Here is a 24,110-nt window from a genome sequence, read left to right on the forward strand (position 1 = left end):
ACATATTTCATGCGCCTTGCTAATTACCCAGCTATATTGGACACTACTAAGTGTATCATGAATATAACTTTATCTATAAAAGCATTAGACTTAACTATTTATTTACACTTTAATTTTACTTCCAACGTTCCGTTAACAATGTTTCATCGACGTTCAAAACATAATTTCTTCGCAAGTGCGTAGATTCATCAAGCAAGCCTTCAACCAATGATATATCGTTAATTTTCTGTCGAAGGTTGCTTATTTGCCCTTTCACCTCTTATGGTTGGAATAGAGTTCAGTTAGAAAGTGAGTGAAGATACTAATAACGAAAAGAAGTTTGTCATAAATTATCTGTTGACTTTGACAATAACAATAATCATCTGAGTATTTGACATTATTATCAAAAATCTGTCATTTTTTGACAATGACTCTACCAAAGACCGCTAGAGTACCTATTTAATACAATTACATTACGATCTATTATCAGTTATCACTACGTTACACACTTCACTAAACAATTGTGTAACTTTAAGGTTAAGTCAAAATGCAAGTTTTATGATGCCTATCATTTTACAACATGAAAACCATAACTCAATATAGAAGAATGTCGTACAAACGGGTCAGATGTCATAGCAATCCATTGATAAGTACTGGATTGTTTTCTAATAAGTCATATAACTAAACATGACACCATTCAGTTCCACGCATCGAAAGTCGGGGTCATTTTTTGCTGGAAGTGCGGAATGATTACGTGCTCACGAACAAGTAATTTTACTGGAAAACTGGTTTATAACTAGTAAACCGATGCAAAGCATCGGGTTATGTCGTGTTTATGTAGTGAATAAGATAGTTTTAAGGATGTCTTCCACTAAGTTGACCTATGAGGTATATATAATATATTACGTATTATTTTTAAATCCTATCTCCTATATTATATCCTCCTTGTAAACTTCAAATTATTTAACAAAAGTTTTACCTAAGCATGTGATTATTTTTCCATGGATGTGTATTCTGAAAATAATGAAAATCTTTTATATCTGTGTCACCTTTCCAATTATAAGATTAATATATTGAATAAAAGAAAAAATGATACATGTTACATAAAATTAGTACCAATTTTTTATAACTAAATCATTTAATTCCCAACTTCTCCATTTTGTTGCATGCTTGTTTTTGTATCTATTTTCTTGTATAAAAAATAAATAAACTAAGCTATAAATTAGCTAACAAACCAATATAAAATTTAATTTAATTTGTTTTAGGATGCAATTCACAAGTTGAACTTGTTACAATCAAATATAGCAACAATTAAGCAGATTCGTAAAGACATTAAGGCTGGCCGAGTAAGCAACATTTTAATTATGTACTATATAATTATCCTTAACACAGTTTTTATAAATAACTTAGAACCTGGGTCAATAAATTCACAATTTTCAAATCACATATTCATAGTGTATAAGAATAAGATTTAATTATAGTCATATCTATTTTGTAACTTCATATGTGGCTATGCAACAAAGCATTAAAAGTCTAATAAAGTATGTGTTTTATATAAAAAAAAAAACAATCAAATACATTCATCATGATAGCCACAGGTACTTTTTACTTTACTTACAACAATGAATGTAAATAAATTTAACATAATCTGAGTCTAAATACCATTCAATACTATTCATTCATAATATTATTATCTGAAAGTTATGCCGGCTCAAGTCAAAGGGGACTGTGTAAAAAGCGGGGATATACAATGCTTGTGCTGCAGTTTTTACAGGCTATTGAACTAATTTTGCACACTGTCTTATAGCTTGTATTCATTCTTGTGTTAATTATTTTAATCAACAATTTAAACAATTAATTATTCATCTACAGGTTTTCTTGACAATTTTATTGGGCTCATGTTAATTGTCATTTCATTTAATGTGATGACATGAACGTCTGTATGTTAACTTATTTTTTGGAACCCATTGGTTTTTGCATTCATAAATATTTTTTAAATAATTTTAATTTTTGTTATGAAATCTCAAACTTATTGTCCCTATAAATATTGAACTGAGTTAATTGTTTTGAACTTGAGTTAGTTGATACTGAGTTCTGCTAATCACATTTCTGTTCAGTATCACTAATATATGTTTATGTATTTAAACTCTTTTAGATAATTGTAATATGACCTCACTATTACCTCAATATAATGTCAATCTTTTAATAATGCCAAGATTTTTTAGATTTTATATAATGTAAATATAGGTAAAGTTATATGTTTTATGTTTCAGAAAAATACAAGTCTTAAAGATATGAAGAACTTCCTAATGCGAACTGGTGTAACAATGCCCATGTTAGATCAACTCTCCGTAATTCATGTAGCTGGGACAAAAGGAAAGGTGAATTATTGATTTTAATAAATATGTTTTTGTTTGTATATAAAACCTGTATGCTACATTATTGGACTAGAACTTTGTCAAAGTAAAATGAATAGATTACAGTTCTCAAGGATATGTATTATTATTTTCTCATGCGTTAGTTATATTTTTTTATATAAATCTACTCTTAGACTACTTGTACATTTTAACAAAGAATATATTATTTGCAAAGTCCACCCCAAGTCATTGTTGAATTTTAACGACAGGTCTTTGAAAAATAACAAAAATTTCTAGAATAGAAATAATGAACGAAAGTAGACAAAATACCAAAAAATATGTTCAGTCAGTATGCGTAAATCGACACAGTTATTTAGAGCAATTCGCTCTCATCGCACCGCATATCTGAAAGCTACGTCATTGGTGGTAGACAATGATGTTGTAGTAAACAGATATGTTATTAACGCGCAAAAAGTGGACTTTAAAACGTCCTAATTGGGACGTTTGCTTTTAGTTGTTTTAAGTAGTAATACGTTATAATACATCATAATTACGTAGTAATACGTTTTGCGTAATTAAAACATCTAGTTATCCCTTTTAATTATTGTTCTTATCAAGCTATCCTTTTTACTTTTAACGAAATGTAAAAATAAACTAAAATAAACGGTCCGCGGCGCGGCACACTTTTTTCTGTTGTTTAGTATGGATATAACATATCTGTTTATTAGAATATCATTGGTGGTAGATAGGTACCTACTCGATGAGATTGATGCCATTTTACCCCCAGATCAACGTCGAAGTATCATACATCAAGGAAATTAAAAATAACATCAATAAATTTTCAGGGTTCAACAAGTGCGATGTGCGAATCCATACTACGCGCGCACGGGTTCCGCACAGGGTTCTACTCGTCACCGCATTTAGTGGCCGTGCGGGAAAGAATCCGCCTCGACGGCCGAATGCTCTCAAAGTCTCAATTCGCTGAATATTTCCATCAAGTTTATGATGCATTATATGAATCGAAGGTAACTTTACAATGATTATTAAAGAGAAACACATTTAGCTAGGTTAATAGGCTAGGCTAATAGTTGTCTACAGTGTTTCTATAGTATATAGTAATTGTCATTGTTAGTATAGTAATTGTAATATAGTTTAAAGTTAAAATTTATAGTTTTATATTAATCGCATTACTTCGAAAAAAATTTCGAAAAAGTTATTATAGATTTTTTGTTTTTTATTTAGAAGGTATGTTTTAGAAATATTTAAAAATAAACTTAATAACGGCTGAGGATATTATACCTAAAATATGATACGATAATAAAAATGACCATCCTATTCGACTAGGAGAATGACAAAGTTACTTATTTATATAATTATGTTTGCGCAAAGCCTCACTATATTAAAATTCGCATTGTTGTCAATTCTCTATCGTCGATAGATACAACAAAAACATTTACATATTATTTAACTTTATATTTTATTTTTATTTTTAGACGGTCGAAGGGGGCATGCCGATGTATTTTTCCTTCTTAACGGTCTTAGCATTCAATGTGTTTCTTAAAGAAAAAGTCGATGTAGCCATTATTGAGGTGGGAATTGGAGGCATTGTAGATTATACTAACATTTTAAGGTACAATCACACCAAGGTGTGTTTTTTAAACATTCTCTTTACTAATTCTATGACCACAGATTATCTAAACTATTTGTCAGTTAAGGTTTAGTGATTTCATTATGATGAATTTGAGACCAAAATAGTCTATGGATATTCGAAGGAAGTGGGGATTTAATTTTTTTATTTAGTTTACAATAAAATTATATTGTTTATGATCTGAGTTATCATAGATTAATATTAAATAAATGAAACTATTCAACCGTTGGATCCTTCTATGAATAAATCCGATAGTCAAACATTGCTACTTTAAAACTAAAAAAAGTTGCCTTACTCAAAAAGAAAAAACCAATTATTGTAAATGTGAAAGTAACTTCGTCTGTCTGTCGCTCGTCCACAAGCAAACCGCTGAACCGAATTTGTTGAAATTTGGTATGAAGCAAACTTGAATTCCAAGAAAGGACATAGGTTACTTTTTTTTGCCTGACACTTAAACACAGAACATGAACACCCTTAAAGGCGAGCGAAGCCGTGGGCGACTACTAGTATCAAAATACGACCAGTAAAAATGACACATGAACAGCCTGTAAATTCCCACTGCTGGGCTAAAGGCCTCCTCTCCCTTTTTGAGGAGAAGATATGGAACATATTCCACCATGCTGTTCCAATGCGGGTTGGTGGAATACACATGTGGCAGAATTTCTATGAAATTTGTCACATGCAGGTTTTTCCTCACGATGTTTTCCTTCACCGCTGAGTACGAGATAAATTATAAAGACAAATTAAGCACATGAAACAGCGGTGCTTACCTGGTTTTGAACCCGTAATCATCGGTTAAGATGCACGCGTTCTAACCACTGGGCCATCTCGACCAGTAAAAATAATTGAGACTATTCAATATAATTGTTTATAAATCTCTTTTCTTACTTTTTATGAAAGCAACACTGATTGTAATATTTTAAAAATATGCTTTTAGGAAAGTTCCAGTAGTGGGTATCACGTCTCTGGGTCTTGATCATACATCGATATTGGGCAATACGCTGCCAGAAATAGCAGCAGCTAAGGCGGGTATTATGAAGCCGGATTGCGAAGCGTACACTGTGAAACAACCGCCGGAGGCTATGGCTGTGCTGCGGTCGGTCGCGTCTGATGTCAAGGTATACAAATTCTATAATCTGTGGACCTTACCATCAGAAAAAATTTAGATGGAAACCATCTTTGATCATAAAATTTGACAGAAATCCTTTACTATTTTGTTTACGACTTAGTGGAAAATACTGTTGTAAATTGTTTGTAACTAAAAAAAATAAGTTCTTTTTCTAAATGAGTATTTTATTATTAAAAAAAAATACCAATAAGCGCCTTTTTATAGTCACAAAAATTTCTGTTTAATATAATAGAAAAATATAAATAAATTATAAAATTGTATGTTGACTTAATTTATGGTCCTTTTTAGTGTTGTTTAACCACAGTACCCGACTTTCACACATATAAATTTCAAAATGGGTATAAGATTTCAATAGAACTAGAAGCTTACAGAATCAATGCATCTCTTGCCGTGCAACTGTCTCACGCTTGGATGCGCAAGGCGAGAAATACCATAAACAATATAAATGGTCAAGAGCACAGTAACATGACAGATAATTATACTGACAATAACAAAAAATGTAAATTAGTAGATACATTGACCAAAGAGACTGTAATTGGCTTGAAAGAATGCAACTGGCCAGGAAGATATCAAGTAATAAAAACCGATTATGCCAAATTCTACCTAGACGGAGCTCATACAAAAGAATCTATGGCCATCTGTGTGAAGTGGTTTGAAGAAAATAACAGGTTAACACTAATTGATTTATAAATATTCTAGACAATTTTAATTTCATATATTAATTTAATAAATTTAAAAATAAAAGGATTGTCCAAATATGATGTCCAGTAGATATTCTTCAATAATTAATTTTACAAGATCTTAAATTCATATTCGGCTCCAATGATGTTGTAGTAAACAGATATATTATAGTATACAGATTATTAACGCGCAAAAAGTGAAGAATATAAAACGTCCTAATTGGGACGTTTGCCTTTAGTTGTTTTACGTAGTAATACGTTATAATACATCATAATTACGTATTACTACGTAATTATGATGTATATTATCCCCTTTTGTTTTTATCAAGCTATACTTTTTACTTTTAACGAAATGTAAAAATAAATTAAAATAACCGGTCCCCGGCGCGGCACACTTTTTTCTGTTGTTTAGTATGGATATGACATATCTGTTTATTAGAATATCATAGTTCGGCTCATTAACAGCCTTTGTTAAGAAAATCTCTCCTCATAAATTTGTGTTGAATTTTAACTAAAGTGTTCGTTTTTCAGGGATTGCAAGAAAGTTTTGATATTCAGTGCAACTGGAGATCGAGATGCTGGAGTTCTTCTGAAACCACTAGCTGATATCGATTTCGATGATGTATATTTCGTTATTCCAAAAGCCTACAAGGAAGTAACGGACAAAAATGATAATTATTCATTGCTGGAAAAAAGAGAATTATTATTAAAATGTGACAATCATGCCATGACATGGAAGCTATTAAATAAGCGGTCAAAAGTCACCACGCTAGAGTGTGTGTCTGATGTTCTTCAGTGTATTCAGAAGAAAACAAATGTTTCAGTCTTAATAACTGGTTCGTTACATTTAGTTGGAGCTGCACTCTCGATTATAGATCCGAATCTCAGTGAAGATGTATAGCAAATTCAAAGTAAAAATCATGTGATATATATCGAATTTATGTTTTGTAACAAAACAAGTAAATAAATCGGTTTTATATTTGAATTCGTTTTTTTTTTGTGTTTAAGAAATCTATTTCAATAAGTGTTTTTGGTTTTTGGCTTGCCCCGCTACTGTCCTTTGTATGATATCAACAATCCATTCAACGGATGTAAGAAACCACAATTCATTTCATATGAAAAAAGGGCTAATTACACAAATCGTGTATTTTTTGTAGAATAGAGTCAAGAAACCTGTTTAAAATATTAAATACCATAAGCGAATTTTACGAAGCGCTGTTTATGTCAAAAATTTGGTTGGAATATTGTTTTTATTAAAAACATATAAAAGTTTAATGTTGTCACTGCAAGTAAATTTTGCTTACAGCTTAAATTTAAGTTTTTATAAAAAGCTTGCAATAATCCGTTAAATTTCCCCTTAATAACCTAGTAAAAAGAACATTGCAAATGGCAACCCTAACAATGTTTTGACATTTTAGGTCCACACGTGTTTGAGGTATGATTAAATGTTTACGTTTTCAAATGTTACTTTTCTGTGCAAGATTTAAACAATTTTGGATTTATTAAATTGTAAGTTACATATAAAAATGCCTGCTATATTACACAATGACGTACTATTGTACAAAGGAAGTAATCTATTCCGACAAAGGCTTTTATTATCGACTTTGAGTGGACGAGCCATAAAAATTGAAGAAATTAGAAGCACACATGACGACCCTGGTCTAAGAGAGTACGAAGTAAATCTAATTCGATTATTAGACAAAATTACAAATGGTTCACGGGTTGAATTGAGTGAAACAGGAACGTCTTTGTATTTTCAACCTGGAATTTTGATCGGCGGACAAATTAATCATAGTTGTTGTACTCAAAGAGGAATAGGTAAGATTTTGCTTTTTATAATAAGGTATTAATTATCTGTTCTGATATATTGTTCAAGAAACAAATGTTATTAATTGTATAATATATTTTTATACTAAATGTTGAAATATATTTTTAGGTTATTATTTAGAAGTTCTGTTAGCATTGGGTCCATTCTGTAAAGAACCGTTAAATGCAGTGCTCCAAGGAGTCACTCATCATGACCTGGATGTGTCTGTAGACAAGATTAAATCAGCTGCACTACCAATTCTATTGAAGTTTATCCTAGTTGATGATGGTTTGGAGCTTAAAGTAGTAAGACGAGGTAAGTTATGAGATGGTAATCTAATATTAATATTGCATATATTTTGAACTTTGAATACACATGAAATATTTTTTCAATGAATCAATTTAATACTGTTTTATACAATGAATTTGCTGTAACTTCCTAATTTGCAAAAATAACTATTGAATGAAATGTATATCTTACTTCTAATATGCTCCTAGAATATTTAAAGTTACATTTTAGAAGCATCCTTTTAATTTTGGAGCAATTTTTTAGCTTTTATTGCGTCACTCATCTCAGGTTATAAATAAACATTAATTATCACTATAGGTGCACCGCCCCTTGGTGGAGGTGAAATAGTATTCAAGTGTCCTGTTAGGAGACACTTGCGGCCTCTACAGTGGAGCAAATGGGGGCTGGTGAAAAGGATTCGAGGTGTGGTGTATGCTCTTAGAGTTTCACCCACCATGGCTAATAGAGTTGTGGAAACAGCTAAAGGGGTTGGTGATTTTTTATTTTATATAAAGATATTTTTTAAATGAATTATTGCTAAACTAATTTAACCCTTCGGGTGCCTGGTGGGTAAAACTTACATGGCGTGCCTGGTGGGTCTGTGGGACCCGGTAAAAAAATGCTTGTTTTTTAATTATTTCATTAGTCAGAACGCCAAATAATGTGTTTATATTTATTTTAGAGCTGTTTAGCTATATGAATGAAAAATAAAATTAAACTAAAGTTCTTGTACAAAGTTATATTAAAAAAATTAAAAAGTCTCTAATTTTACGTAATAAAAATAAACACTTTTGTTTAAATCGACAATATTAATTTTTTTAATTGAGATCAACAATCAGACTTTACATTAATTTAAGGCACTAATTAATCAACTTACAAACTTTTATATTTTGATATAAAAGTAACGAAGGTATTGCTTGTATCTAATCAGTATTTATGTGACAATTATTACAAACAAAAATTGCGTGTTCCAAGCAAATATGACTTGTGCAAGACACATAGATGTATTTAGACTTGTGATCTTTTTGGTTAGGACATACATAACAACGCTTTTTCGTACCAGCATTATGTCTTTTGGGTGGTGGCTCTGAGGGTTCTCCTAAATGAGAGCTGATTCTCTTACGTAAAGATAAGATAAGATTAGATTTTGCATCTTACAACTATTACGTCGTTCAGTCTGATGTAGAGCAGTCAATACTATACCCATTTTTTTATGAAGTTCCTTCTAGTATCCGAATTGTTTAACATATGAATAACGTTTGCATTAACATTGCGTTTATGCCAGTAGTGTTGAGAATGCAGAAACAATAATCAAGGCCTTTATATATTGATCTGTGACAAAAATTACTTAATAGCTGGGACATATAAATCACTTTTGTTTGGTTGTATATATGATATCCCTGTTATTTGGTTCGTTATACACTTTTACTTCTTCCTTGTCAACATCAGAATTATGTATCTGACTCATCTTCACTTTCATCAAAAACTACATCCTGATCTCCATTTTCTTCAAAATTTCTCTCTAAAGCTTGGCAAATTTCATCATTTATTAATCACCCAGTCATTATAACTGCATCAATATTTTTTCCATAAATAATTTACCACCCAATATAAATTAAAGAGACAATACAAAAATAACCGCTTAAAGATTAAAAGTTACGCCGCGTGCCTGGTCGGGTCCCTGAGACCCGAACGCACACAAAATGCGTATTGTTCGGATGGGTGTACGTTGTGGACAGCGGGAGCGTAGTCAAAATAGCCGTTAGTTTGTATCGCGAAGCTACTCAGGAGTGCAGCGGGTTTGCTCCAAAAAATTAAAAGTTATCGTTGATTTTTTGAAGTGACGGGTCTGTCAGACCCACCAGGCACCCGAAGGGTTAAGTAATTGTTACTTTAAAAAAATGTGTATACTTTTGTAAAATGTTTGTATATATTTATTTGCTCACATAAATTACAACTACAATGTGGGTATTAACTATTGATTCAATATATAAACAATAAGCATGAATCATATTTGATATGCAGAACAGGGAGAGGTTCAAAATAATATTATATGTTTATAGAAGATTCATATATACATAGTAAGATCAATCAATGATCACATAGATCTGTTTAAAAACAAATTAATTATTATTCTTGTTGTCTATGTGAACCTTGTTATTTACAAAAAAAAAAAAAATCGAAATAGTGGTAACCTTATACTTATCTTGTAAAATTATGATAGAAATATCCATAAGATTGTTCACCAATAAAGTATGTTTTGGTAACACAATACATTTAATGAAAAGTTAATATTAGATTATTATTTCTTATTCCTACAGATTTAAAAAAATAACTCATTGTATCTTTTACAGGTGATGTTAAACTTTTTACCAGATGTTTACATTAATACTGATCAATGCCGAGGTCCTAATGCTGGGAAAAGTCCTGCTTTTGGAATAAGTCTTCTAGCCGAAACTAATGAAAAAACCTTTTACTGTGCTGAATCTGTAAGTTAAGTTATATTAATCACTATATCAATTACATTTTATGATAAACACATTTTTGATATCCAAAAGTCCTAAATAAATTTAAAAGTCATAGAGTAAATCAATATTCTTCATTGTTCTATAAATGGGCAGTCCTTTGGGATCAATTATAAGTCCTTTTCTCTTTCTAGTATATATTAACTATATTGCTTTCTATTTTAAATGTATTTGTAATACTGTATATAGTAATGATCTCAATGTAATGTTAGATTCTAAACTACAATAGAACCCTCGTTTTTCGTCCCTAACGGCCTGACTCTGCGCTTGCAGCATATGGTTGATGTGGAATCTTGAAACTTGAGACTGCCTTCCGGATGTTATTAACACAGTAGGAAGGCTTACAGTTATGTCACAACATGCTATGTATATTCACAGAAACATTGCTTAATTAGATAGAATTTGTAATTATCACTGTATTTACACTAGAAATAAGGATGACTTATAACACATAGTTTTCGACTACCCAAATCCTAGATGTATATTTGTGTCTGTAACAAAGTTCCACAATATATATTTTTTTTTAATTTGCACATTAATAAATTGATCAATTGTAATATATAAGCCATATTATTCAACGCAATATTGTATACATGATAAAACAGTGCAGCTCTAATACTTCTTGACTATCAGGCGGGATATATTGTATAATTTTAATTATGTTAAACTTACGTAACTTTGAGCTGAGATGGCCCTGTGGTTAGATCGCGTGCATCTTAACCGATGATTGCGGGTTCAAACCCAGGCAAGCACCGTTATATATATGTTACGAAAACATCGTGAGGAAACCTGCATATGTGTCTAATTTCATCGAAATTCTGCCACATGTGCATTCCACCAACCTGCATTGGAACAGCGTGGTGGAATATGTTCCAAACCCTCTCCTTAATGGAAGAGGAGGCCTTATCTCAGCAGTGGGAAATGTACAGGCTGTACTTTACTTTACGTAACTTTGTATTTCAAATGTATCAAAAGCAGCATCTTGTTGGTTGATTACTTTTAAGTAGTAAAAGTGGTGAAAGTAACTAATGTAAATCAATCTAAAAGCGGTAAAATAATCTTGCAGAAATCAGTAGAAGCAGGTACGGGCGAAGCAACGCTACCAGAGGATTTGGGCCGAGAGTGTGCCCTTAAGCTGCTGGACGAGATTCATCGCGGTGGCGCGGTCGATTCAGCGTTTCAATGGATCCTGGCGCTGTGGATGGCGCTTGGACAGAAAGATGTTAGCGAGTGTACTGTAAGTACACTAAATCTATATTAATACTATAAATGTAAAAGGTTCTCTGTCTGTCTATCTGTCGCTCTTTCATGGCCAAACCACTGAACCGAATTTGATTAAATTTGGTATAAAGCAAACTTGAAGTCCAAGTAAGGACATAGGTTCCTTTTTTGCCTTAGACATGACAACCAGCACTCCTGGTCTGGTGAATAGGCCTAGTTATAAAATTGCTATTCAGGTTTATTTTAAAGGTAAGTAACATTTTATGGGAGTTAGTAATTAGTTAAAGAGTATTTGTTCTGGTGTTCAAATGCTATAACATGTTTTGCAGTTGACTAGTGTGTTGAAAACACACATGGTTGGTCCAGTCCTCGAAATTACCCCACATAGACATTTGGTTTGGTCTAGTTCATTACTACTATTATTTTCTTTTTATTAACAGGTGGGTCCTCTCTCAGACTACACAATCAAATTTCTCCAGCACCTTAAAGAGTTCTTTGGAGTAATGTTCAAGTTAGAAGTCCTGAGATCCGATGACGATGAAATGAGCTCAGACGACGAGGAGAACACACCTTCAGCTCAGAAAGTAAAAATGACCTGCATCGGTATTGGTTATGTTAATATTAGCAAGAGAACTTTATAAATGATTATGTAGTCTAAACTATGGTTTTATTTTATTAACCTTTTTTGTAAATTATTACCCCAGTATTGAATAATAATTATTACAATAATACTTATTCGTTATTCAAGGATTTTTCACAAAGATTTTTTTTTAATATAGTTTGTAGGCACTAAGTTGTCACCACATACTGTAGAGTGTAGACATTGATGGTTTAAGAAATATTATTATGCTCGCATAGTGAATTGATTGGACTTGATATATGTATTAGTACTATTAACCCACACTGACTAGCTCAAAGCTCTATCACTAGAAAGACAAGACAAGACAACATCATGGTCCATATAATTCTGTTTTTTAATAATATGTAAGTTTTAATAAGAGACAGTTTATTTTGTATTTTTTTATTTTTATAATTTCTAATCACATAATATAACTTAAGGCTAATTTTATTGTAAAATAATTAAGGCACATTTTGGAGTTACATTTCCTATACATTTTTAAAATAACGTCATAGACAATAATTAGAAAATTTCAGTGATGAATGATATTCTAAGAAAAAATACGCCTAAGTATATTGTTTTTTTTTTCTATATAAAAGTACAAAAGTGGCAGTGATTGAATTAAAATAAACGTTGAATATACAAAAATAGATAATATAAATTTATACTATATTAATTATAAATAAATACAACAGCCAATAAAAAAGAGAATACAAATAATTAAACCTATTTTTGTATATCCAACAAATTAAGTGAGTATTAACTGAGGATTCTTATAAGTAGGTATAGGATTTTGTAAAAATGGATTTACAAAAATAGTTATATACATAAGTACATTCGAACATGTCTAATACGCTGTGACGTTGTATTCTTCTTATGTTTTCACTCAAATTACTATTTATATTGAGTGTTTTTCACTGAAGAGCGCATATAAAACATTTATTTCATATAATTTTAGTTCATCACAGTGACGTATTAGTCTAAATCAGCTTCATGTATCTTTTTCGAAACATCCTAAGCCTGCAGACCAATTACATATTCCCCCTACGGGATCAAAAGACAATCCCTTTGGGCAAATGTACTCCCATCCAACTATAGCACCACTCTCCATTCGAGCACACGATATGAACTTCTTACAGGATGAGGGATGAGGGAAATTACCTATATCTAAACACTCGATGTTACCTGTTGAAAAATAAATATTAATTAGAAAATAATATATTTAATTATTAGTTTTATTTAGCAAAATTGTATTTAGGTAATTGAAACTAACCTTTTGCATGAAGGATAACTTTCGTTCCTTCTTCATATTTATCGGCTACTTCTTCCTGGCTAGCATCGTAATAATCATAGTCTGTAATAGGTCTAGGTCTATTTGGTTTCTGAACTGTTTCTACGGGAGTCTTTTGAACTGGTATTTTTTGAACGAATTTCTTCTGAACGGGTTCCTTTTGGATTGTTTCTTGTTGCACTGTGTTCTTTTGTAGTTGGTTCTTTCGTATCGCTATTTTCTCAAAAGGTTTTCTGGTAGTTCGTCGTGGTTTTTGAGTGGTTTGTGGAAGGACGGAGGTTGGTGACTGGGTGGTTGAAATTCTTCGGAATATCGTTTTCCTCCTCGGCGGTTTTCTAGTAGATGTCTGTGGTGTCGTCACAGGTGACAGATATTGGTATTCAACTGAAACACAAAATGTAATATTTATTTTTAATTTGCTGTTGGTCCATATTTATACCTAGTATTAACAAATGATAATGCCTTACCATCGTAAGCTTTTGTCACTGGCGACTCCAAAAGGTATTCCCTGGTGAAATACGAAGGCTCTTGCAAGCCCTGGCCACCAGTCGAGTACCCGAAGACAACTGGTACCGGAATCTTCTCACTAGATCCTTCGTATCTAGCAGTAGATGGACCTCTCACATTCGAACCCTGATACCTCACTGTCGACTTGCCCTCTTCCACTTCATCTATATTAACTAAATTGGGAGAAAATCCTGCGGGTCTAGATACTTTGCTCGTGAAAGCTGTAGGGTAAGTCGGCGACACATCGCGATTAGAAGGAGTATATTGCAAGGTTGATTCTCTTAAATTCAATGATACTCCAGCGGTCGTTGGGTTTATGATATTAGTCGTCAACCCTGGTTTCGATACTCTAGATTCATAATTATTAGTTGTGTAAATTGAGGGATTTATTTCATTTTGGATATTCGTGTATCGGGCTGTCGATTCACCGGAGCCTTCAGAGCCTATACTGAGCGTTACACCAGGTATGGTTGGATTTGTTTTAATCGTCGAATCTATTGGCCTTGAATTTCTGCTCGTGTATGCTCCTGTTGTGGTATAGGTGGGTAATCTGGTGTCAGATGATGATCGGGTTGAGGAAGGTGTATCAGGTTCAGTCAGGAGAGAGGTATAACTGTTAGTCGATGTATCGATGGTCCTTTGTTTTGACGTATAAGATGCTGTTCGTGAGTATTCTGGTAAATAGGTCTGACCTTTCGTAAAGTCTTCAGTGTACTCTGGACTAGTGAATTTATAGTCTACTATTGTTTGAGGTGTTTTCCTTGTTGGATTAGGTTCGTCGTCGTAATCTGGTATGATTGGTATCGGTGCAGCTAAGAGTTGGTGAGCGGCTAAAGCCACGGCTGTTTCAGCGCTTATATCTGTGAATTAAGAGTTTGTGATTATTATTTAAGAGTTTATAATAAGAGTTTAGTATTTCGTGTTTTGTGTTCTGTATAAAGTTACCTTCGAGTGTGGTTCTGCCTTCAGTAGTGATGTCTATGTCTTCTGCGCTACCTCTTAATTTAAGGATTTCGTCCAACTGATTTTGCTTGAAACTAGAACTGTATTTCTTACTCTGTCGTTTCTTCTCGTCTTCATTTGTTGCTGACGGACTTTGGTCTTGGTCGCTCTTCAGTTGAATAAGAGGACGTCTTCGTTGCGCACTGGTTGTTGTTCTTGGTAATAAGTTGGACTTAAGCGACGGATCCTCTATTGCGTCTGGAGAAATAATAAATAAATAAATTTAAATATATGAAATAAATTACACTAACCCTTAAAAAAAATAAGATTTATTGAAACCTCTTTGTATTGAGGATATAGTTTTTGTTCGATCTGTCTTACCTATATCTCCAATATCCTGTAAGACCTCCTCGCTCTCTACGAACGCGGTGGTCGTTCTTGGTGTGGTAGTGGTGGAAGTGCTCGAAGAAATAGGACGGCGGCGACTGGCAACTCGGAATGGCCGGCGTGATAGCGCCACCGGTGTCACCGTTGTGGTGGAAGGCTTGACGGTTGTTGCTGAGAAATAAAGTTAGTTAATATATAGGTATTGGTTTTACAATCTATATTAATATCATAAATGTGAAACTAACTCTGTCTGTCGGTCTTTCACGACCAAACCGACCAATTTGATGAAATTTGGTATGTAGCAAACTTGAACTCCAAAACAGGACATAGGCTACTTTTATGCCTAAGACATGACAACCAACACAGTAAAACGTGAGCGAAGCTGCGGGCAGCTACAAGTGTATTATAAAGGTAAAGCCAGACACGTTACAAAATCGGAATTACATTTAGTTAAAGTGAATCTTGAAGCAAAGGAATTGAAAGTCTTCGGAAAGACCGAATTCACAGTATTGTTTTGAACTCGCAGACCGATAAATGGCCGGATGCGAGTCTCTATACGAAGAATACAAGTATCTCTCTATAGTGGTAACTGGCGTCAGTTGAGGAAAGGTTAAGTGGGTTTCTTTCAAACAATCGAGAGGAGAACAATGGATGCAAAGTTTTAAGACGTCCCTTATTTTTTCGACCTCATTTTGGCGGGTTACATCTTATTACAGATATAAAAAAATCTTTCATATAAATAATAGTATTTGTCGTTCTGCTAGGCTTATCTCGAATTATATCGAGTGGAGAAATGTTCCGGATATATGGAATATGCGGATTAGTGGACGCATAGGGGTTTTTTTACCAAGGATGAGGTTAATTGTTAAATTAAATAAAACATTTAAAAAGTTAGTTAGTTCTATTGTTTAAAGTCACAATCATCAATTAAGATTTACTTTTTTTAATCACTGGACCATTAAAATTCAACTTAGTTTTTTTTTCAATTAAATAATACGTCTCAAAAGATGAGTTAACAATTGAACCAAAGCAAAAGTATGAGAATTGAATGGTTGTAGAAATCAAGTCCGTATTAAGTACGAGTACGATGATGTAAGAAAAGTTCGATATAATTGTAGACTGATTAATTTGCTCCCATTTCTTTCGCCGATACATTTCACAATGACAACGTATCGGGCGCGTAAAATGCTGCTTTCAAGACAACATTTCACACACAATCCGGGTTTATAAAACTTGTTTCAAAACTAGTTAACTACATGAAAAATAAAGATGTAATTATCCCTGTAATGAGCGAAGTCCTCCTCTCCGAAAAGGTTTATAAGCTAAGCTTTAAAGCTTGTGAATGGAATGGTGGGGTTGTTGGTGAGATGAATTATAAACTCATATTGATCGGTGCTTGCGCGGATTTGAACCCACAATCTTTACTCAAGATCACATATTCTAATTACTGGTTAATTCCAGCTTTTGCTTAAGTTTGACCAATTAATCTCTGAGGAAATGAAATTCGAGCATATTTATTTCTAATCAAATCTAAAGGCCACCAAAGAAGCCTCTTACAAAATCATAATTTTCCAAATCGATTCTTAAATGACGGAGACGAAATCCGTAACAAATTAAAAAAATAAAACCACACTAAGAACAAACTAACTGACTTTAAATAAGTCATCTAATAAAGATTAAAGAAGAAGACTGAATATAAATTTTGATCAAACTTTAAGGAAGAACTGTTTTCACTACAGATAAACACTTCCTTAAAACATTGTATAATATAAAGTTAAATAACTGAGCGTGGGATTTTTTACAATATTAATTTCGGTAGCATTCATTGTCATCTAAATAATTAGAATAAGATACAGTTTTAGTTAAGATAACTGTTAAATAATCACGTTTCGCGTGTTTAGAAAATAATGCGATAATTATTATTCGAGCGTCGTTTTAGCTCCGATGTTACACAAGAGAAAATTAGCAGTGAAAATGAAACTGTCACAAGAGCGTGGGACACGTGCAATAATAGGGCTAATGTTCTTGCAAAAGGGGTCATTTTCCCACGACACTAATTTGGCATGTAAAAGCATATGTGATGAATACTTAAAGTTATTCCTTAGGAATAAATAAAAAGGTAAGGATAATGCGTTGGAGAAATATAGTATACAAGTATAAAAACAGTATATAATCCGAATTCGTATGAGAGTAGGTACCTACATATGTCTGGTTTAATTAAATATAATCTACATATTTTAACATATACCCGGATAATTTGTCGTTTAATAATATAAGGATTGTGTCAAACTAGTTAAAAAGTAGTAAATTGTCTATGGGATCTGCTAACCATCTTCGTGTAGTCGCCAGAAGGATGGATCTTCAAGTCATTAATGCGTGAATAGCCCGGCTTCACACGAGTGCAATGCTGATATTCAATTATACTACAGAATATATTTATTTATGACATCACATTAGAAACTCTTAAAATTATCATTATTTCTTTGCTGTATTGTCCATGTATTATATTAAAAAAAAATCCTCTCTAATCACTCTATCTATTAAAAAAACCTCATCAAAATCCGTTGCGTAATTTTAAAGATCTAAGCACACGTAGGGACTGACTGGTAAGCGACTTTGTTTGATGCTATGTAATGATTCCTTTTCTAATATCTTGATATAATTATTATTCGCGTTAAATTATTTATCGGCTCTGATCAACAGATATATTATAGTGTCTATTTTTTTGCTGTCGTTACTCATTGTCATGTTAAACGTCTCACGCCCACGGAGACATCTTGTAAGCACGAACTTCACTCACACTAATGCACGCCGTTAAACTATAGAGGGGTTTTGTGTCTTCATAGATCTACACGATTTATCGCAAAGGGTAAATTACTTATTAATTTCATGAAGTCACCTATTATCTGATCTTGTTAAAGGTTAACAAGTTACAATAGTGAGATTCATCGCGAGTTAACGATAACATCAGATCTTACAGAGATTAGAGAAGTGTAGTTTACCATAGTACTCAGATTAAAACACGTGTGAAAAGCTAATTGATAACAGATATTCGAAAATTATATAATATATTACAAGGTAACTTAGAATGTTATATTATATATGTAGATATTTAAAATATTTGATAAATATAAATCCTACTAATTATATACTTCCATATTAATTTTAATAATATAGAATTTATAGTCACAAATATTATTGTGTTGGTGGACAAACTCTAATTCACAAGATAATGTCCCATAATTTAAATAACATCATCTAGTAACAAATGTAACCATCAAACTGATGTTTTTCATAATATAACATTTAATTTGAATTCCTAGTTCAATCATAATTAAATCTAAATTACAAGCAAATAATTCTAAACGTGTTTGATTAATTAAACTTTAAAATTATCGAAAGCAATAAATTCCTTTAAATATACAATAATCAATGATTATCTAATAAGCTATAACGTAACAACGTGCAAGAAAGTTTGAACACTTGACCGGTGGCTTTCACTACATCTCGGAGACGGGTACAGCGACTAGTCGCGAACCTCAGTTTCACCCGCTTTTTATGGCAACTTGTCAAGTTACCAAGTCGATTTTATTACCCCGTTAGTATAAATAGATTTCATGTATATTTTATTACCTTGCAAACCTATTATATATTTTATTTATAAGTTAGTCTGATTTATTATTTGTTACTTATTTTTAATGGAAACTTACTTATATCATACAGATAATGTCTGTACACAAGTTATGAAAAGATTTTAAATTAACATGATTATTTTCATAACTAACTTTTTATTTTTTATGAGACTCGTGAACAAGACATTCGTAGATAATGTCGAAATATCGAGCTCCACCGAAAAAAAATAAAAAACTTGGTAAATATCCATATTATTATATTTACCATGTTATGAAAATAATCTAGAATACATATTTTATTTATAAGTTACCTTGATTCTATTTTCAGTGGAACTTACACGTCCCAAAACAGATCTTATCTGTTGTATACTACTAAAAAACATATAAATACTCTTTTACAATTTCATTTAATTTTAATATTTAATATAGTAACAAAAAATCTAGTTAAAACGACTTATTGGAACGTAAAAACCGTTAATATAAATAATTGGACAGCTATACGTAACAATTTTTTTTAGCAATAATAAATAATGATACCGAACTAATAGAAATTATAGGCCTTGTTTTGTTAATAGCACTCATTAGATAACTTTAAAAATTAAGTGTAAATGTACATTGCGTTTAGTAGCTAGTTACGAGTATGTTATACATATATAGAACCTTCTTTGAATTTCCGAAACGCGCTGTATCCTTTGATATACCTAAGTTTTATATGTATTTTTTTAATAGTATTTTCGGGTCAAGGGTTACTCAAAAACACGTCTTCTTGGTAAATATAGTGTACATAAATATTCTATTTTTATCATTTCATTTGTGTTTTTTTTTTAATAGATAAATTATAATATTTTAAGGACGACATTATCAATATAGGTTGATAATGTCCTCCAACCACAGATTTGGGTTACGGTGGTCTTATTAATACAGCTAGAGCAAATATAAATTGTGAAGTCAAAATATAACGAATACAAACATTTTTCATAATTTATAAGGTCACAAGCGACCCGCCCCGGCTTCACACGAGTACTTGACATGTACCGTTACATTATGACCAAATTACATGAAATCATTACAAATTGTAGTCTACTTATGTGTTATTTTCATTTGTAACCTATATTACTGTACAATTTCATCCTAATCCGTTCAGTTGTTTTTTCGTGAAAGCGTAACAAACAAACATACATACATACATCCTCACAAACTTTCGCATTTATAATATTAGTAGGATATTTATCACCAGTTGGAATGTAAATTTAACATTCTCAAAGAGAGGTATTATAATGTCGAGAATGTCATGAGTGTTATGTACTTATACAAATTGTTGATTCAAATAAGCCGAGGTACATTTCTTTGCACTAGAAAGTTCTCACCGAAAATATCAAGATGAGCATATTATGTAACAACAGGCCTTATGGCTTTGCACGGAGCTTTGCACGACTTCGGACGCGAAGCATCTGATAGTGCTTTGGGATCATTTTTAACTTGGCGTTTCGTAAATTCAAACCGTTTGTAAAAAATACATTGGTAGAAAAGGCATACTATTCGATACAAGATTTTATAGATGATAAAAAAGCATGGAATTAATTCCTGTTGACTTCGATGCAGGATACATTACATACATATATTGAAACATTTAAATGTTGAAAAAGAGTAACTACTGAGTTTCTTGCCGGTTCTTCTCGGTAGAATCTACTTTCCGTACCGGTGATAGTGTCACTTAATTTAAATGACGATTCAAAAGTACTTGTAAAAGTCTACCTGAATAAAGTTTGTTTTGATTTAGATCGAAAAGCTGTTTTTATTATACTCTTGTTAATTCAAATTAAGATAGTTGGCGTACATTTTTGTAAAAAATGTAATGTTTCAATTTGAAACATTTCAAGTGAATAAAACGGCAAAAAACATTGATTATATGTTTTTCTCATTAATGAGTGAAACATGAAAACATTTGCGAAAAATTCACTAATTGAGTCATTAGCAACAGTATTCAATAAATTCTTTCCAGTATTTGTGTGTGTGTTATGAATTGTCGTTTAACGATAAGATATGGCATTGATTGGAAATGTTTTTTTTTGTCTGAGTAAGACTCTTGTACTTTAGACTTTTCTAAAATAAATATTTGATCATTTCTATCTTTACAGTACTCATAGACATTACGCCTGTGATTATTTTTATTATGTGGCTTTGTATTTACTTATTATAACATTTTCTTGTTTCATATTTTTTATTTTACTAACATCAAGAGAAAATTCGTGCCTATTTTGTACTAATATGCATTTTTATGAGGCGTGATATTTTAATTTGAAATGGTAGAGAACGCTTCTATTCGTTTAACGGCTGCATAAATATTTGACAGATTGCTGACGTTTGAAAATCATTAATATATCTTTTACCTTTGCTGGCGTAGAACAAATAAATACACAAAGAATGAACTAATGGTATTGTTTTCTTCAAATAACTTTACGATTCAAAGCCAGCATTGTGAAATCTCACTGATTAAAATATATATTTCAATTGAATCTGGTTACTTAGATTCGTAACAATGATACTGAAAGCAAATAAAACATATAGGTAAATGAATATATGCAATAAGTGCATTCACAGACATTGTTTTTATGTAATACATAACATGTATGTATGTCTTAACCATACTTAAATAAGTTGTTAAATACATGCTTATGGAAATATGTTGGACTATTAATATGACAACATTCTATTGTAGATGTTATTTTCATAAACGTAAGCTCTTCATTTTGTTACTTAGAAAGGTTAAATATTTTCTTCATGCTAGAGTTATTTATTTGTTTGCTACTCTTAGCAATGTTCCATATTATTATTAAGTTAGTAATATATAGTTACAATGTATGATATGTAGATATCACAATATATTTTATAAAATTTGTATTGTTTCGTAAAATCAATTAAGTATAAATTCAAATTTAGAACAAAATGTCATATAAGCTAATTGTTTATTTTATAGGTATACAACCTTTTTTAATAAAATTGTAAGTCCGATTATTATCCCATATCACATGAAAGGTTATCAACGGATACGAAAAGGATGAGTTCCAACTCAAAAAGAGTTAATCAAATCAAGATCTCGCAAAAGCGAAGGCATCGTTGTCTGACGAAACGGTCAGAAATGTAGATTAAAATATAGTATTGCGTGTTTAAAATTGTTTACAATGTTTATAAATTAACACAATTTGGCTGAATTTGTAATTTTAAGCGTATAAAACATTAGGTATAACAAAGAATCTTCAAGGTTAGTTTTAAGAACTTGAATCTGCCTTTCCAAAACCGAGAAGCGTTTCGAAAGGCGAATGATGATAATTGATAACATTGGTATAACAAAGTATATTGAACTTTATTACATTTAAATAAATCTTAAATTTAAATAATCAAATTAAGTGTGTATCATTTTCAGTTATTGAATTATTTAGTGTATATGTGTTGCTAAGTTACAAATTATTTCGAACATGGCAGGGCAGGGCACGCATGTTATTGTTTACACACACAGAACCCAAATAATATGTATGAAATATTGTTAATTTTTTTTTATAAATAATGCAATAAAATATCCCCAACTACGGTCGAAGTGCCCGGTCGCATAGAAAATTAATCGGGCCCTCACCCCCCCCCTTTTCCCATCCCTCTTTAAGTAATAATTACCCTTTAAAATTATATATACCAAATAAGAAATCTTTTGCGCGGGGTCGTGAATTTTCAGGCTCCCTGGACTCCGGGGCCGCACAACCTGGCCCTACGATAGTTACGCAACTGCCCAATTACTAATTAATTCGGTCCATCGGGTCCTTCAAACTTTAATTAAAAGTAAACTTTAATTCTCCCAACAGTAATAACTAACGAACTACTAATTGGATGTATACGCATTCGTACAGCAAACCAACTTTTTAGTAAGGCACTGTTCACAAGAATACTGCTAAAATGTCATAATAAAATCATAATTTTGTATCGCAGATTGTAAATTTCCACATGATTTATGAATATTTCCAAGATAACCTGATCTTTAAGACAAATAAAATGGATGAGTTGCAAGATAATGTTAATAACAAATAAGTGATTATTTGTCTGTATTGATATATATATATATATATGACATATGAGTTTGCTATTCGAAGGCGTAGATTAAAATAAACTTATAATATTATAAGGAGAATTAGTATGACTTTCCGAACGTCAAGCGTCAAGCTGACAGATGGCTCTTGAAATTCCTTCTCTTTTTAGCGCGAAATACGGTCAGGCGTATAATTGTTTTACTGTTTTTGTAATATTATTAGAAAACCAGAAATTGATTGAAGTATTTTGTTGATAATGATTATTATTTTATATCCTTGCAATAAATTTGTTATAAAAGTAATTTTGTTTTCTTAATAATATACTGAGCTGAGATGGCCCAGTGGTTAGAACGCATGCTATGCATCTTAACTGATGATTGCGGGTTCAAACCCAGGCAAGCACCGCTATATATATGTGCTTAATTTGTGTTTATAATTCGTGCTTAGCGGTAAAGGAAAACATCGTGAGGAAGCCTGTATTTGTCTAATTTCATCGAAATTCTGCCACATGTGCATTCCATCAATCCGCATTGGAACAGCGTGGTGGAATATGTTCCAAACCCTCTCCTTAATGGAAGAGGAGGCCTTATCTCAGCAGTGGGAAATTTACAGGCTGTTACTTTACTTTAATAATATATTAAATTGGTGGACATACATGCGAGACGATTATAGTTGCGCAGTACGGTACAACCGCAAACCATATGCTTTGATATCAATTCTACAGTAATTTTTATAAGTATGTTGCTATTAAAAACATTTTGAAATTAAAATTACAAGGATTTTAATAGGACTAGTGTGCATTAAATATGAAAAGAAAAAGCTACATTTTTAAGCAGTTAACTTTTTTTAGATAAAAGTACATCTACATTTACTTAACATAAAAAGCGATTGCATTATGAAATTGTTGCAAAATGTAATTTGTTGTAAATAAACTGTTCGCGTGTGAATGTTGCCAGTGCTCGGTATGTCCAAATGCCGTCCATGTCTATTGCATTATTTATTTGTGGTGGATTTGAAAACGC

At 31.9% G+C, this 24,110-nt stretch overlaps 3 protein-coding genes across 3 annotated transcripts in view; 2 read left to right on the forward strand and 1 right to left on the reverse strand.

Moving 5' to 3' along the window:
• The first annotated feature begins 424 nt into the window (after positions 1–424).
• Positions 425–6,778, forward strand: LOC124534292 (folylpolyglutamate synthase, mitochondrial-like). Its single transcript, XM_047110047.1, has 8 exons — positions 425–867; positions 1,245–1,325; positions 2,253–2,360; positions 3,182–3,361; positions 3,830–3,966; positions 4,922–5,102; positions 5,402–5,781; positions 6,325–6,778. The coding sequence occupies exons 1-8, from the start codon at positions 787–789 to the stop codon at positions 6,692–6,694; spliced, it is 1,518 nt and encodes a 505-aa protein (XP_046966003.1). The 5' UTR covers positions 425–786; the 3' UTR covers positions 6,695–6,778.
• Positions 6,779–7,192: 414 nt separating this feature from the next.
• Positions 7,193–12,293, forward strand: LOC124534415 (probable RNA 3'-terminal phosphate cyclase-like protein). The gene is made up of 6 exons (XM_047110281.1): positions 7,193–7,611; positions 7,730–7,915; positions 8,207–8,376; positions 10,243–10,377; positions 11,480–11,650; positions 12,075–12,293. The coding sequence occupies exons 1-6, from the start codon at positions 7,320–7,322 to the stop codon at positions 12,273–12,275; spliced, it is 1,155 nt and encodes a 384-aa protein (XP_046966237.1). The 5' UTR covers positions 7,193–7,319; the 3' UTR covers positions 12,276–12,293.
• Positions 12,294–13,132: 839 nt separating this feature from the next.
• Positions 13,133–24,110, reverse strand: part of LOC124534449 (flocculation protein FLO11) — a 100,968-nt gene continuing 89,990 nt past the window's right edge. Inside the window, exons 21-25 of the mRNA XM_047110337.1 lie at positions 15,375–15,551; positions 14,997–15,251; positions 14,012–14,911; positions 13,527–13,928; positions 13,133–13,438 (exon numbers count right to left, since the gene is read on the reverse strand). Of these exons, the coding sequence (XP_046966293.1) occupies positions 13,245–13,438; positions 13,527–13,928; positions 14,012–14,911; positions 14,997–15,251; positions 15,375–15,551 (1,928 nt within the window). The 3' untranslated portion in view covers positions 13,133–13,244. The remainder of the gene's footprint in view (positions 13,439–13,526; positions 13,929–14,011; positions 14,912–14,996; positions 15,252–15,374; positions 15,552–24,110) is intronic.

This window comes from Vanessa cardui, chromosome 12 (genome assembly GCF_905220365.1).
Source record: "Vanessa cardui chromosome 12, ilVanCard2.1, whole genome shotgun sequence".
Classification (NCBI taxonomy): domain Eukaryota; kingdom Metazoa; phylum Arthropoda; class Insecta; order Lepidoptera; family Nymphalidae; genus Vanessa; species Vanessa cardui.

Excerpts from the sequence above, each read along its gene's own strand:
- LOC124534292 (XM_047110047.1), top strand. The coding sequence starts at position 787 with ATGCAAAGCATCGGGTTATGTCGTGTTTATGTAGTGAATAAGATAGTT. Across the intron at positions 868-1,244 it reads CCACTAAGTTGACCTATGAG|GATGCAATTCACAAGTTGAA; the intron begins GTATATATAATA and ends AATTTGTTTTAG. Across the intron at positions 5,782-6,324 it reads TGGTTTGAAGAAAATAACAG|GGATTGCAAGAAAGTTTTGA; the intron begins GTTAACACTAAT and ends TTCGTTTTTCAG.
- LOC124534415 (XM_047110281.1), top strand. The coding sequence starts at position 7,320 with ATGCCTGCTATATTACACAATGACGTACTATTGTACAAAGGAAGTAAT. Across the intron at positions 7,916-8,206 it reads GCTTAAAGTAGTAAGACGAG|GTGCACCGCCCCTTGGTGGA; the intron begins GTAAGTTATGAG and ends TTATCACTATAG. Across the intron at positions 10,378-11,479 it reads CCTTTTACTGTGCTGAATCT|AAATCAGTAGAAGCAGGTAC; the intron begins GTAAGTTAAGTT and ends ATAATCTTGCAG.